We start from the raw sequence: 12,458 nt of genomic DNA, 5'->3' as shown, positions 1-12,458 counted from the left end.
CACCAGTGGTGTTCAGATCCCACGGATACATCAAAGGCTTATAGAATTCTGCACTTAAAAAGCATGTTTAACTGTTTAACCCAGCCTTTCCCAAATACATTTAATTGTGGAACTCTTAAAAAAACAAATTCATATTCAATGGAACATTGGTTTGTGAAAACCCTCTGGGAGAACACTAGTCATTTGTATCCATCTTCGAGTACGGAAAACAGAGAACATCTAAAATGGAATCTGAATAACAAGTAAAAGTAGGGCTCCTCATCTTTTGTGAAATCACACTGAGAAATATGAGTGTGTTGCAAAAGAAAATGAAAAAAACAAAACTTGTTGCATAATTTCACAAGGTCACACAAGATTCAAAAAAACAATAGGCACGGTGGTAAAGTGGAGGGTATAGCCCTTCTTAGGATGTGTCCATGAGTTAATCTGGAAATCAACAAACAAAAACCTAAAAGCAGCAGTTACACTGAAGCACTGTTTAGAAACATTTCATTCTTTTTAAGGTAGAAATGTAATTTCTAAAGAGAACAGGTCATAAGACTTTACCTTGAGGTTTAGCAACCCAAATCATCCTTAAAACATGAATCAAATGAGTGGGAAGGACACTGATGTAACGAAGGACTTTTCCTTTGAGTTGCATAACTCAGCTCAGTCAAAACAGCAAAGACAAATGTCTTACGTACACACGTGAATTTGTAAATTCAGACTTACTTAAAGTAGTTCTGGCATAGGGACACAATCTTTGTTCCTCTTAAACTCATAATGTAAAAGAAAAACTAGATCACAGACTCAGTATTAGATAAGATCTCATCTGATGTCTTCTATTACCCAAGCTAAAACCCTCAACCAGAGAAAAACCCCTATCACTTGCTCTTGCCTGAACACTTCCAGGGATCTGTCTGTAGGCTTCATCAACTCCACAGGGGGCCAGAGATAAAGTTTCCCTGGAGTCAGACCAGGAGAGGACACATTATGGGTGCAACTAACTATTTGCCAGGTCTCCCACCTTAAAGGACATTTTATAATTGTAGTTAATGGAAAGTGGCTGTTTCGAAAAGAACCAAAGCATAAAGAAGAGGGCTTTAGTAAAATCACATCGTTTCCCTCGGTACATCCTTGGGGATTTAAAAGTTTCTAAAGATGAAATTATCTAAGCTATAATGTGAAGAAATACACTGTATTATTTTGCATGGAACTTAGAAATACAGAAGCATGACTAAAAAGTTTTCAGTTTTTATGCGGTAGGACCCAGGGAGAGACATACTGTCAGACGTCAAGTTGCTATCAGTAGAAAGACAGAATCAGAGATGCCAGGCTTTTCTATAGCAGATGATGTAATTCTCAAAACCATCCAACTCTCTCTGATCAGTTGTTCTGATGACTAATTTGACTTCCCAGATATCTTGATACTAGAAAGGAAGGTATCCTAGATAGTAGATAAATTCACTAAATGAATTCACTAAAATGGTACCTTCCTTTGTCAAATTCAAAAACTGGCATCATGGCTTATACTGTTTTGGGTGGGTGTGTGAATCTGGTTAGCAAAAGTCATTTCTTGGTTGTCTGATCAGCTCTAGGTATACTTATAAAATAGAGTTTCTGGATCTAGGAGTGCAGAATTAGACTCTACACTTTGGTAACCAGCCCAAGCTACTGCCAGCAAGCTTTTCTTGGAGACATGTATTTCATTCTAAGTTTAAAACAAGCTGCTCTCTATTTTGTTAAAAAGTCTGTATTGTATTGAGTTGATCTTTTTTCCATAGAATATTTGAACACTAATACGCATTAAATAATAATTCCCCATTACTCCCTCCCCCCAGCCCCTGGTAACCACCATTCTACTTTCTGTTTCTATTAATTTGACTGTTCTAGATATTTCATGGAAGTGGAATCACACAAGGTTTGTCTTTTTGTGTCTAATAACTTAGATAGTATCTTCAAGGTTCATCCACATTGTAGCATGCGTTTCATTCCTTTTTTTTTTTTATGGCTGAACAGTATTCCACTGAATGGACACACATATTCTTTATCCATTCTTCTGTTGATGGACATTTGGGTTATTTCCACCTTTCACTACTGTGAAGAATGCTGCTATGAACACGGCAGTACAGTCAATTATCTTTTAAAGAGATTTAAACGATAATAAAAGTTGTAGGTATTTACCCATGTAGCTACCATTTCCCTTGCTCTTCATTCTTTGGGGTGTGTCCACATTTCCTTCTGCCTGAAGGACTCCCTTTAACATTTCCCATGAGTGCATATCTTCAGACATGCCTAAAAAAGTCTTTATTTCACTTTGGTTTTTGGAAGCTACCCTTTGCTAGATACAGAATTCTAGGTTGACAGGTTTGTTTTTCTTTTCTTTCTATAAAAAAATTTTAAAGTTGGTGCTCCACTGTCTTCTCACTTGCATTGTTTCTGACAAAAATTCTGATGCATCCTCATCTTTTTCCTCGGCCTCTTTTCTCTTTATCACTGGTTTTAAGCAGTTTTGTCATGGTGTGCCTTGGTATAGTTTTCTTCATGTTTTTTTGTGTTTGATGTCTGTTGATGAGTTTATAGTTTTCATCAAATGTGAGAAAATTTCAGCCATTATTTAGTCAAATATTAAAAATTTTTCCCTCCTCTTCTCTCTTACAGAGACTCCACATGCACTTATATTAGGCCACCTGAAGTTGGCTCATGGCATCCTAATATTCTGTTCTTTCGGGGAAGCATCTCTCCCCGGCCCCCAACCCTGTGTATTTCATTCTGCCATGGAAGCACGGAGTCTTAACCACTGGGCCACCAGGGAAGTCCATGTATTTCATTCTGGGTAGTTTTATTGCTATATCTTCAAGTTTACTCTTCTTCTGCATATGTCTAAACTGTTAACTCCATCAAGTGTATTTTTTTTAAACCTCAGACACTATATTTTTCATTTCTATTCATAAAATATCCATATTTTATTAAAACAATTGTTTTAATGACCTTGTCTGTTAATTCTATAATCTGTGTCAGTTCTGGATCAGTTTGATTGATTTTTCTTCTCATTTTAGGTTATAGTTTCCTGCTGTTTTTGTATGCCTGGTAATTTTTTTTTTAATTAATTCATTTATTTATTTATATTTTTGGCTGTGTCGGGTCTTTGTTTCTGTGCGAGGGCTTTCTCTAGTTGCGGCGAGCGGGGGCCACTCTTCATCGACGTGCACGGGCCTCTCACTGTCGTGGCCTCTCTTGTTGCGGAGCACAGGCTCCAGACACACAGGCTCAGTAGTTGTGGCTCACGGGCCCAGTCGCTCCGCGGCATGTGGGATATTCCCGGACCAGGGGCTCGAACCCGTGTCCCCTGCATTGACAGGCAGATTCTCAACCACTGCGCCACCAGGGGAGCCCTGCCTGGTAATTTTTCATTGGACGCCATGCACTCTAGTTTTATCTTCTGAGTGCTGGATATTTTGTATTCCTATAAATATTTGAGGGCTTTGTTCTGGGACACTGTTAGATTACTTGGAAACAGTTTGGTTCTTCTGGTGATTTGCTGGGTGGGATCAGGGCAGTGTTTAGTCAGGGCTAATTATACCCCACCACTGAGGCCAAGATTCTTGTCGGGATTCTACCCAATGCCCCACGAATCATGAGGTTTTTCCCATCTGGCTGTGGGGACAGGCACTGCTTGCAAGCCTGTGCGAGCACTGGGCATTGTTACCTCTAATTCTCCGGGTGGTTCTTTCCCAAGCCTTGGGTGGTTTCCTCACACGCATGTGCTGAGCTACTCAGCTCAATACCTGAAGTGGACCCTCTGGAGATCTCTGGAGTTCTCTCTGTGCACTCTCTCTGCTCTGGTATTCTGTGCTACGAACTCCAGCTATCTTAGCATCTCCCAGCTCGCAGCTCTGTCTTTCCAGTTACGGAGTCTACCGAGCTCTGCTTTGGCTGCCCCCCTGCTCATGCCACAGACCAGAACTCTCTCCAGGAAGTAAACTGGCTAATGGTAGGGCTCACTTCATCTGTTTCTCATCCTTTGGGGATCACTGTCTTTCCTTGCTGGATGTGCACTGTTTTTTTTTTTTTTTTAATTGAAGTACAGCTCATTTACACTGTTGTGTTCATTTCTGCTGTACAGCAAAGTGACTCAGTTATACACGTATAAACATTCTTTTTTATATTCTTTTCCGTTGTGGTTTTGTTCCAGGATATTGAATATAGTTCCCTGTGCTGTAGAGTAGGGCCTTGCTGTGTACCCATTCTACGTGTAATAGTTTGCATCTGCTAACCTCAAACTCCCAGGCCAACCCTCCCACATGTGCACCGTCCTGAAAACCAGTTTCACATATTTCGTCCTTTTGCTTTTTTAACCTTTATCCTTTCATTCCTTTTAGTAGATACACCGTATTCTATTGTGTTCATACATGATTATTTATTAATCCAGTCACATACGGATGCATACTTATGTGTTTTCACCCAGTTTTTTGACTGCTACAATGTATGAAACTATCCATGTATCTATCTTTGGATATATGTGTAAATAATTTCAGGATAAATCCTGAGTTATGGAACTCCTAGATAAAGTGATCTGTGTATTTCATTTTATTTATTTTTATTTATTTTATTTTTGGCTGCACTGGGTCTTCATTGTTGCGCACGGGCTTTCTCTAGCTGCGGCGAGCAGGGGCTACTCTTCGTTGTGGTGTGCGGGATTCTCATTGTGGTGGCTTCTCTTGCTGCGGACCTCGGGCTCTAGGCGTGCGGGCTTCAGTAGTTGTGGCTCACAGGCTTAGCTGCTCTGTGGCATGTGGGATATTCCCGGACCAGGGCTCGAACCCGTGTCCCCTGCATTGGCAGGTGGATTCTTAACCACTGTGCCACCAGGGAAGTCCTGGTCTGTGTATTTTAAATTTTGATAAGTACTGCCAAATTGTCTATTCGAAAGGACTGTATCTTATACTCCTACCAATAGCATTTCCCTAAACCCTTGAGAATATTGGTTGTTATCAACACTTTAAAGTTTGCTAAATTTATAAGTGAAAAATAATATTTCACTATTTTGATCTGAATAATACTGCAATTATGCACTTTTTGAAGATGTGATACAAAACAGCTCTAAAATCACCTAAATCTGGACCTTTGTTATAAGTAATTCTTTGATAATTTTCTTAATTCCTCCTTTGGAATACTGGCATATTTATGTCAATATCATTTCTGGGGTCAATCTAGGCAATATTTTTCTTAAATTCACCCATTTCATTGGTATTTTAAATTTTATTTGCATAATTTTTCAAAATGCTCTTTTATAATCATCTCAATTTTCCCTCTCTTTTTTGAAAACAAGTGTTTTAAGGTTTTAAACACCAACTATATCCCTTTCCTTCCACTTTCCGGCTTCCATATTTCCACTTGCTCAACTGCTCTCATCCCCAGGTAAAAAATAGTCCTCATGTGTCCTCCTTCAGATAAGCAAATACAGTCATAGCACATAATTCCCCTCCACCCCACTTCCAAGTCTCACTATGTCCTTCTCCCTTTTCCAAATTACGTTTTCTCCCCGTTCCCTGTTTTTTTAAAAAAAAAAACATAATAAAACATGTATAAAAAGTACTGAATGACCGTTAAATACAAGCCAGACCAGTGTGCTATAGACAGAGTGCTATGAAAGATACATGCAGTAAAATACAAATCCCTGACCTCAGGGAGATTCCCCTTCTCCTGTCTTAAAAAGAAATGGCTACCAAAAATATTCACTTCCCTAATTAGTCTTTACAGCCTAACCCCAAACTTGTAGTCACTTAGCCATTCCATCAATGCCTCACCATATATACAGGTAGAGCTCACTGATGGTGCAGCCAGTTATGTACTTATTGTTCTGTTTTACTGTGGTCATAGCTAAGTCAGTTTCACCTGAAATCAGTCTTTTCTTTCCAAGGAGGTCTCTATCAAGCTTGCCTTACCTTACGGACATGACAGGAAAAGAGGACGTTCATGTATTTGTCCTTCCGTTTCAGTTCATTCGCAACGGGGACGAAGGTGCCTGAGGTCTGAGGTGTATCTGGCTTCTGAAAGAAAAAGGAAACACGATAAAATGAGTATGCTTAACATTTTATTTTATTTTATTTTAATTAATTAATTAATTTTTGGCCGCACTGAGTCTTTGTTGCTGCGCACTGGCTTTTCTCTAGTTGCGGCGAGCAGGGGCTACTCTTGGTAGCAGTGCGCAGGCTTCTCACTGCAGTGGCTTCTCTTGTTGTGGAGCGTGGGCTCTAGGCACGTGGGCTTCAGTAGTTGCGGCACACGGGCTCAGTAGCTGTGGCTTGTGGGCTCTAGAGCGCAGGTTCAGTAGTTGTGGCGCACAGGCTTAGTTGCTCTGCGGCATGGGGGATCTTCCCAGACCAGGGATTGAACCCGTGTCCCCTGCAGTGGCAGGCGGATTCTTAACCACTGTGCCACCAGGGAAGCCCTGCTTAACATTTTAGATGAGAAGGCAGTCTTTTACTGCTTTATAACTCTACTCACATAACTTCACACGTGTACTTTTCACCTCCCCATCCCAGATGATAAGCTACTAAAGGGTTATTATAACACCAACGATCCTAGAATATTTTAAAAATAAGGAATGGGAGAGAGGGTGAATTCCCAGCTTTGGGAATAACTGATACAAAGGTGGTAATTAAAAATAGTTGCTGAATTATGCAAGGGAAAGTTTAAATGATCGAAGCCAGATTATTGAATGTACCTCATTCATATGGGTACAAGACAGAGAACTCTCTTTAAAGTGAGGGAAACATGGAATATCGTAACTGAGAAGCAATAAAATCTTTTAGTTTAGTATCTCTCATAGAAATTTAGTTTCTGAAGGGGTCTTAGTCTTTCTACAAATACTTGGAGAAAAATTCTTCTCTTTCTTTGTTAAGGGAGCAGCAGTGGATCCCACTCTGTCCTCCTGGACTTACCGAAGCAAGATAGTTGCCCTCCCAGGCCCTCTGGAGCCCAAGGTCAGCCCTTTGACCCTTCAACATTTCTACAGCCGCAACCTTTGCCCTAACCTGGGGCAGGTCTGAAGCAGGTATGGTCTTGATGAGCTGGGATGCTCTCCATCTATAAGTAAACAAGCAAAATGTACGAGACTTTAGAAATAACATCCCATTCATTCTCAAAAATAACCGAAGCAGCCATTAAGTAGAATTAAATTACTTGTGTCCTACCCTAAAAAAAGTAAAATGCCTCTAAAATATACATAGAACATGTTAAAATACACATAGCTGTATGTGGACAGATTTTTTTGTAGAACTTCCTCTGCTGTTTGCGTGTTTTGGAAGCAACTGGAATTTAGTGATACGTGGACTCTCTTATATCTGTAGTTAGGGTGTAGGAACTTTGGATTCATCATTCATTCATTCAGCAAATGTTTTCTAGGCACGTACTAAACTCCAGATGCCGTTCTAGGGAGTGGAAGCACAGCAGTAAACAAACAGATGAAGGTCCTTTCTGCTAGGTGCTGATATTCTAGAGAGCAGAGACAGACAAGATATAAACCAGTGCTTAAATACACAGTATGGATGATGTGATTAGTGCTATGGAAGAAAATAAGGCAAGGAAAGGAGGACAGGAATGCAGCAGAGGGAAGGACCAGGGGGCAGGTGTTAGTCACAGCAGGTGGTCTGGGAGGCACCCCTGATATGGATATGTGAGCAGGAAGTGGAGGTGCCAGCTGTATGGATTCTTGTTCCAGGAAGAGAAAACAGTGCGTGCAAAGGCTCTAAAGTGTGAGCCTGTTTGGTGTGTGAGAGGACAAGCAAGGAGTCCTGGCAGCTGGAGCAGGGGCCTGGGGGAGGGGAACAGGAGGGGGTGTCAGAGGGAGAGCCGGGGCCAGGATCCACAGAGCCAAGGGGGCCCTGTGCCCGGTCAGCCTGTCCCCTCTTCACTGCCCACAGGGGCCCAGGACAGGGTCCACAGCTGACCGACTCCAGAGACCCATGGCAAACAGCTGTGCCGGGGAACCCGGACCCGAGCCACCCAACCTGGGGGTGGTATAGCACACGCTTCCTCATCCTGATCAAGCAACCTGCCATCTTTAAACACGTGTAGACGACAACAGCTGCCGCCGGACAAGTGAGCAGCCTTGGCCACGTGAAGAAGCTGGGCGTGAGGAAGGCTCCCAGCCTTCCCAGGATGAAAAAGAATTACTAGGAGGCGTGGGAGCGAGCTGAAGCACGATTAGACACACACTGTGGAGGCGGCAGAAGAAAACAAGACCCCACAATCACAGCAAAATCCTTTAACACACTTCTCTCAGGATTCTACAGATCAGAAACGCAAGAATAAATGAAATGTGATACAGGGACTAGACCAGGGGTTGGTAAACTACAGCCTGTGCCAAACGTGGCCCATAGAGCTAAGAATAGTTTTTACGTGTTTAACCAAACAAAATAAAATATGTGACGAGGACCATATGGGGCCCACAAAGCCTAAAATAGTTACTATCTGGCCCTTTACAGAAAAAGTGTGCCTTTGAACTAGATTAACACAGCTGGCAAGATTCATTCAATGTGTGTGTGTGTGTGTACAGTCAAGACACAGAGCAGATGTATTATGTTCAAAATGCTCATTGACTATAAGCCCTAAGAAGGCTGGGACAGTATTTCACATCTTTCTTGTTTGTCACTGCATCCCTAGAACCTAAGTCAGTGTCTGTGACACAGCAGGTGTTGCGTAAATACTTGCTGAATGAATAAACTGAGTTTTACAAAAAATAATCAATTCTAGGCCATACAGAAAACCCCCAAGTCTAAAAAAGAAGACTGTACAGGCTACAGTGCGACACGATCAAAATCACTAATTCTTTGCAGCCATTAAAGATATGACATAGATCTTTATTTATTGTGATGGACAGGTCTCCAAGACTTATTTTTAAGTAAAGTCATATAACCATACATAGAGTCCTCCTTGTGGAAAAGAGAGAGGGGAAAAAAACCCAAATGCATACACACTCACAGTATAAGCACACATTTCCATAGTACTTATTATGTGTCAGGCACTATCTGAAATGCTTTATACATATTTACTCATAATACTTTCAACAACCCTATGAGCAGGTGCTATGATTATGGCCCTTTTACAGATAAGAAAACTGAGGCACAGAGAGGTCAACTCGTTTGCCCAAGGTTACACAGCTAGTCAGTGGCAGAGCTAGAATATGAACCCAGGCTCCAGGATGTGTGTTCTTAAGCACTGTATCATGCTTCTCTTGCGTGTGTATGTGTTTGTAAGTGCGTAGACAAAGATTTAGAAGGATACAAACTAATTGTTAATGAGTGGTTACCTTAGGGGAAAGAAATAAAATGGGGAGAGACAAGAGGAGGTGTGGAGGATTTCAACTTTATATCCTGTAAATTTTTATATTATGTCACTTTATTTACTTAAAAAATTTTTTTTTGGCTGCATCGCGTAGCATGTGGAATCTTAGTTCCCCGACCAGGACCGAACCCATGACACTGCAGTGGGAGCACAGAGTCTTGACCACTGAACCTCCGGGGAAGTCCCTATGTCACTTCAAAAAAAATGAGCATATATTCACGTATCATTTAATCACTTTTTAGATTATGTCAAAAATGCAGGTGACAGATGACATAATTCATGAAAAAAAATTTATCTGTGCAGTAAAAAGGCTGCCAAGATGTACAGCTAACATTTATAGTATTGCATGGGAGAATGGAGGGCTGGGGTGCTTTTGCTTTCAATAATGCTCTACTGTTTTATTTTTTTCTTTTTATGAGCAATCATTTTTTTAAAAGCAAATGAGATATGCATTAAAGAGTTTTCCTTGCATGCGTTTTCTTTCTTTTTGATATGTGCCATTCAAGACCTTGATTTACATTCAATACATCAATTACATCAATACGTTAATTAGTTCATGGTGTTCTGGGCGGAATACCATAATGCCAAACGACCACATCTGAGAACCATCAGCCTAGTTTATGCGACTAGATGGCTGTACCTGAGACATAGCTAAACATACCTGGTGCACGCTGTCAACAAACAAGCTCAAAAAACGAGGAGAAAGGAGCTATGAATAACTACAAAGTCAGATGCAGGGCAGTTTATTAAGAAAATGAAGATTAGCTGGAAAGGTATCAAATGTTGCCTGGGCATTAATTAACTCATTTGTTTAAAAAAATAGCTTGCTCTATAACAGTGTTTTCTGCCTTTTACTTTAAAATCACCTGGAAGACTTTAAAAAGGACCTCCGCTTGGGCTCCGCTCCCCAGCACCATTAAACAGGACTTTCTGGAGGTGGGACTTGGGCATCAGTGTGTTTTATAAACTCCTTGTGAATGTCAGGGGCGGGATAGAGAACCCCTGCTCTGAAAGGATGAACAGACATCCTAGTGTGAGTGATGTGTGGTGATTTTAATAAAGTTATCTTTTTGCTGGTAAAAGAAAGGAGAGACATCATGCTACTAGCTTATCTTAAACTTGGCTGGATTCAGGCCTTGTGGCGAACTGCTGTCTACTGCTAATGGAAAAATAAATGGACCGTTCTATTATTTGGAGGGGTAGGCAAATGCCCTTTGAAAGTGAAATCTACGAAGGTGGAGACACAAGGTAAAAGCAACGTCACGTAGCAAATGGTGGCGCTAATGTCACGGTCTCAGATCTGTAAATTTATATAGTACGTGTACTGCCACAAACGGATGCAGCACATACCAAGTCCTTACCTATTAAAAATAGCCTGTAGGGCTGCCTCGAAACGGCAAAGCACTCTGGGCGGGGCTGGCCACTTCACGTGCTTGCCGTGGTCCCGCATGGTCTTGATGCCGTGGAAGCGTCTGGCCACCTCGTGGATGTACGACTTCACTTTGTAGCGCCGGTAGTATCTGATAATTGTCAGAGCCGCCTTGGTCCTCTTGTACCGCATACGGGCCAGGGTGCCCCGCCACACCTTCGCAATAGAGGGAAAAAAAAAGGAAAATGTTGCTGGTTGGCTGAGTAGCAGATCACATTGAAATCACAGAAGCTCCTTTACTTAGAAGCTCAACCTGGCAATTTGTATGCGTCACAAAATCAACCAGAGCATGTCAGTTCTGCCTGCCACCAACAGATGGCACTAGGAGTCACGTCCGTCATTTTGATTCAGTGACTAGCTGTTCGTTACCTCCTAAGGAGGCGTGCGCGGAGTCTGAAGCAGAGCCCTGTTCTAACTTTACGGTCGTGTAAAGAAGAAAGCCAAAATACCATTATCTTTGGATAAATATTTTAAGAATGTTGAAAGGAAGCAAGATGAGTCAGAACACAAAGCCATCAGCATCCATAGTTCTCTTACGAAACCTAGCTTTGCATGGATTATACACATTGGCCACTAGTGTCATGTCGCATTGGATGTATGAACTGATTTATACACAGTCTGTGCAGCGCCCCCTCCCCAGGTAAAGTCCCAAGAATTTAGATGTATTCGTGGAGAAAGGGTAAAAAACAAGTTACTAATATGAATCTGTTAAATTTTTTCAGTGATCAGAAATCAATCAGACATTATGTAAACGTCTCAGCGCCTGCTGTATCCAAACACGGTGAACTCACAGATACTTATATTTTTTTCAGGACCCCATACTTCTCAATCTCTCAAGTAAAAAGAAATTTGGTGTGATCTTCATTATTGGCTCTTCCCCTAAATATGCTTTCTACCACCAAACGCATTCTTTCTTCCACGGTACTTCCAGTATAAATCCCTTTCTTTCCCTTTCTGCTACTGCAGTCCCAAGACCCCAAACGTCCTCATTGTTTTCTTGGATAAACTCCTCGTACACATCGCCATCATGCTCCAGGTGATACTCACTGCTGCTACTTAACTGACTGTCTCAGTTCTTAGGTTGAGGGTACGACTTCCCTCCCTGTCTCTGGCCTCTCAGGACCAAGATATTCAACCTCCAGTTCAAAGCCCACAGTATGGGTTCTCCAGGATCACTCAGGGTTCTTTTATTTCTTCTTAGATCCCCATCTGTGTCCACCACTTTCTCTCAGAAAAACTGGTACGACACCTCTTTTATTCAGCCATTTTAGGTTGGTCTTCATGAAGGCTCCTAAACAGGTACCAAGTGCTTGCAAAGCCCTCCCTTTCCAGCCTGCTGTACAAATATGAGGAGGCCATCCACGGACCCCAAAGAGGAACTAATGGGTCAAGAAAAACCATGATATGTGAGGGAAACGCGACATAGGAGCAAGTTCTGATGAACCTGGAGCTCACGTATAAACAGAATATATAAAGACAAAGAGGCAGTGGAAAGTCACTCATTGCTGCATGTGGCTTCGGCACAGTAACCTGTTTTAGTCAAGATGCCTCTCTTCTTGTAGACGAATCAATCTATCACGCACACAGCTTTGTCAGGCCTCCACCCGAGTGCTAAAATAAAGGTCCCTTCTTTAGTATCTTGAAAAACCAAAAGAGTACAATTAGAGGGTAGAAATCTGTGATTCAGTTTTTTAAAGAA

At 41.6% G+C, this 12,458-nt stretch overlaps 1 protein-coding gene across 1 annotated transcript in view; it reads right to left on the bottom strand.

Annotated features, from left to right (window-relative positions):
- Window positions 1-12,458, bottom strand: part of MYO1D (myosin ID) — a 337,803-nt gene that overhangs the window by 139,033 nt on the left and 186,312 nt on the right. Inside the window, exons 17-19 of the mRNA XM_024736888.1 lie at window positions 10,692-10,915; window positions 6,927-7,071; window positions 5,928-6,032 (exon numbers count right to left, since the gene is read on the bottom strand). Coding sequence (XP_024592656.1) covers window positions 5,928-6,032; window positions 6,927-7,071; window positions 10,692-10,915 — 474 coding nt within the window. The remainder of the gene's footprint in view (window positions 1-5,927; window positions 6,033-6,926; window positions 7,072-10,691; window positions 10,916-12,458) is intronic.

Source organism: Neophocaena asiaeorientalis, unplaced genomic scaffold (genome assembly GCF_003031525.2).
Source record: "Neophocaena asiaeorientalis asiaeorientalis breed wild unplaced genomic scaffold, Neophocaena_asiaeorientalis_V1.1 scaffold129, whole genome shotgun sequence".
NCBI lineage: Eukaryota > Metazoa > Chordata > Mammalia > Artiodactyla > Phocoenidae > Neophocaena > Neophocaena asiaeorientalis.
Note: the sequence above shows the minus strand (reverse complement) of the source record. Positions and strands in the feature narration are given on the sequence as shown.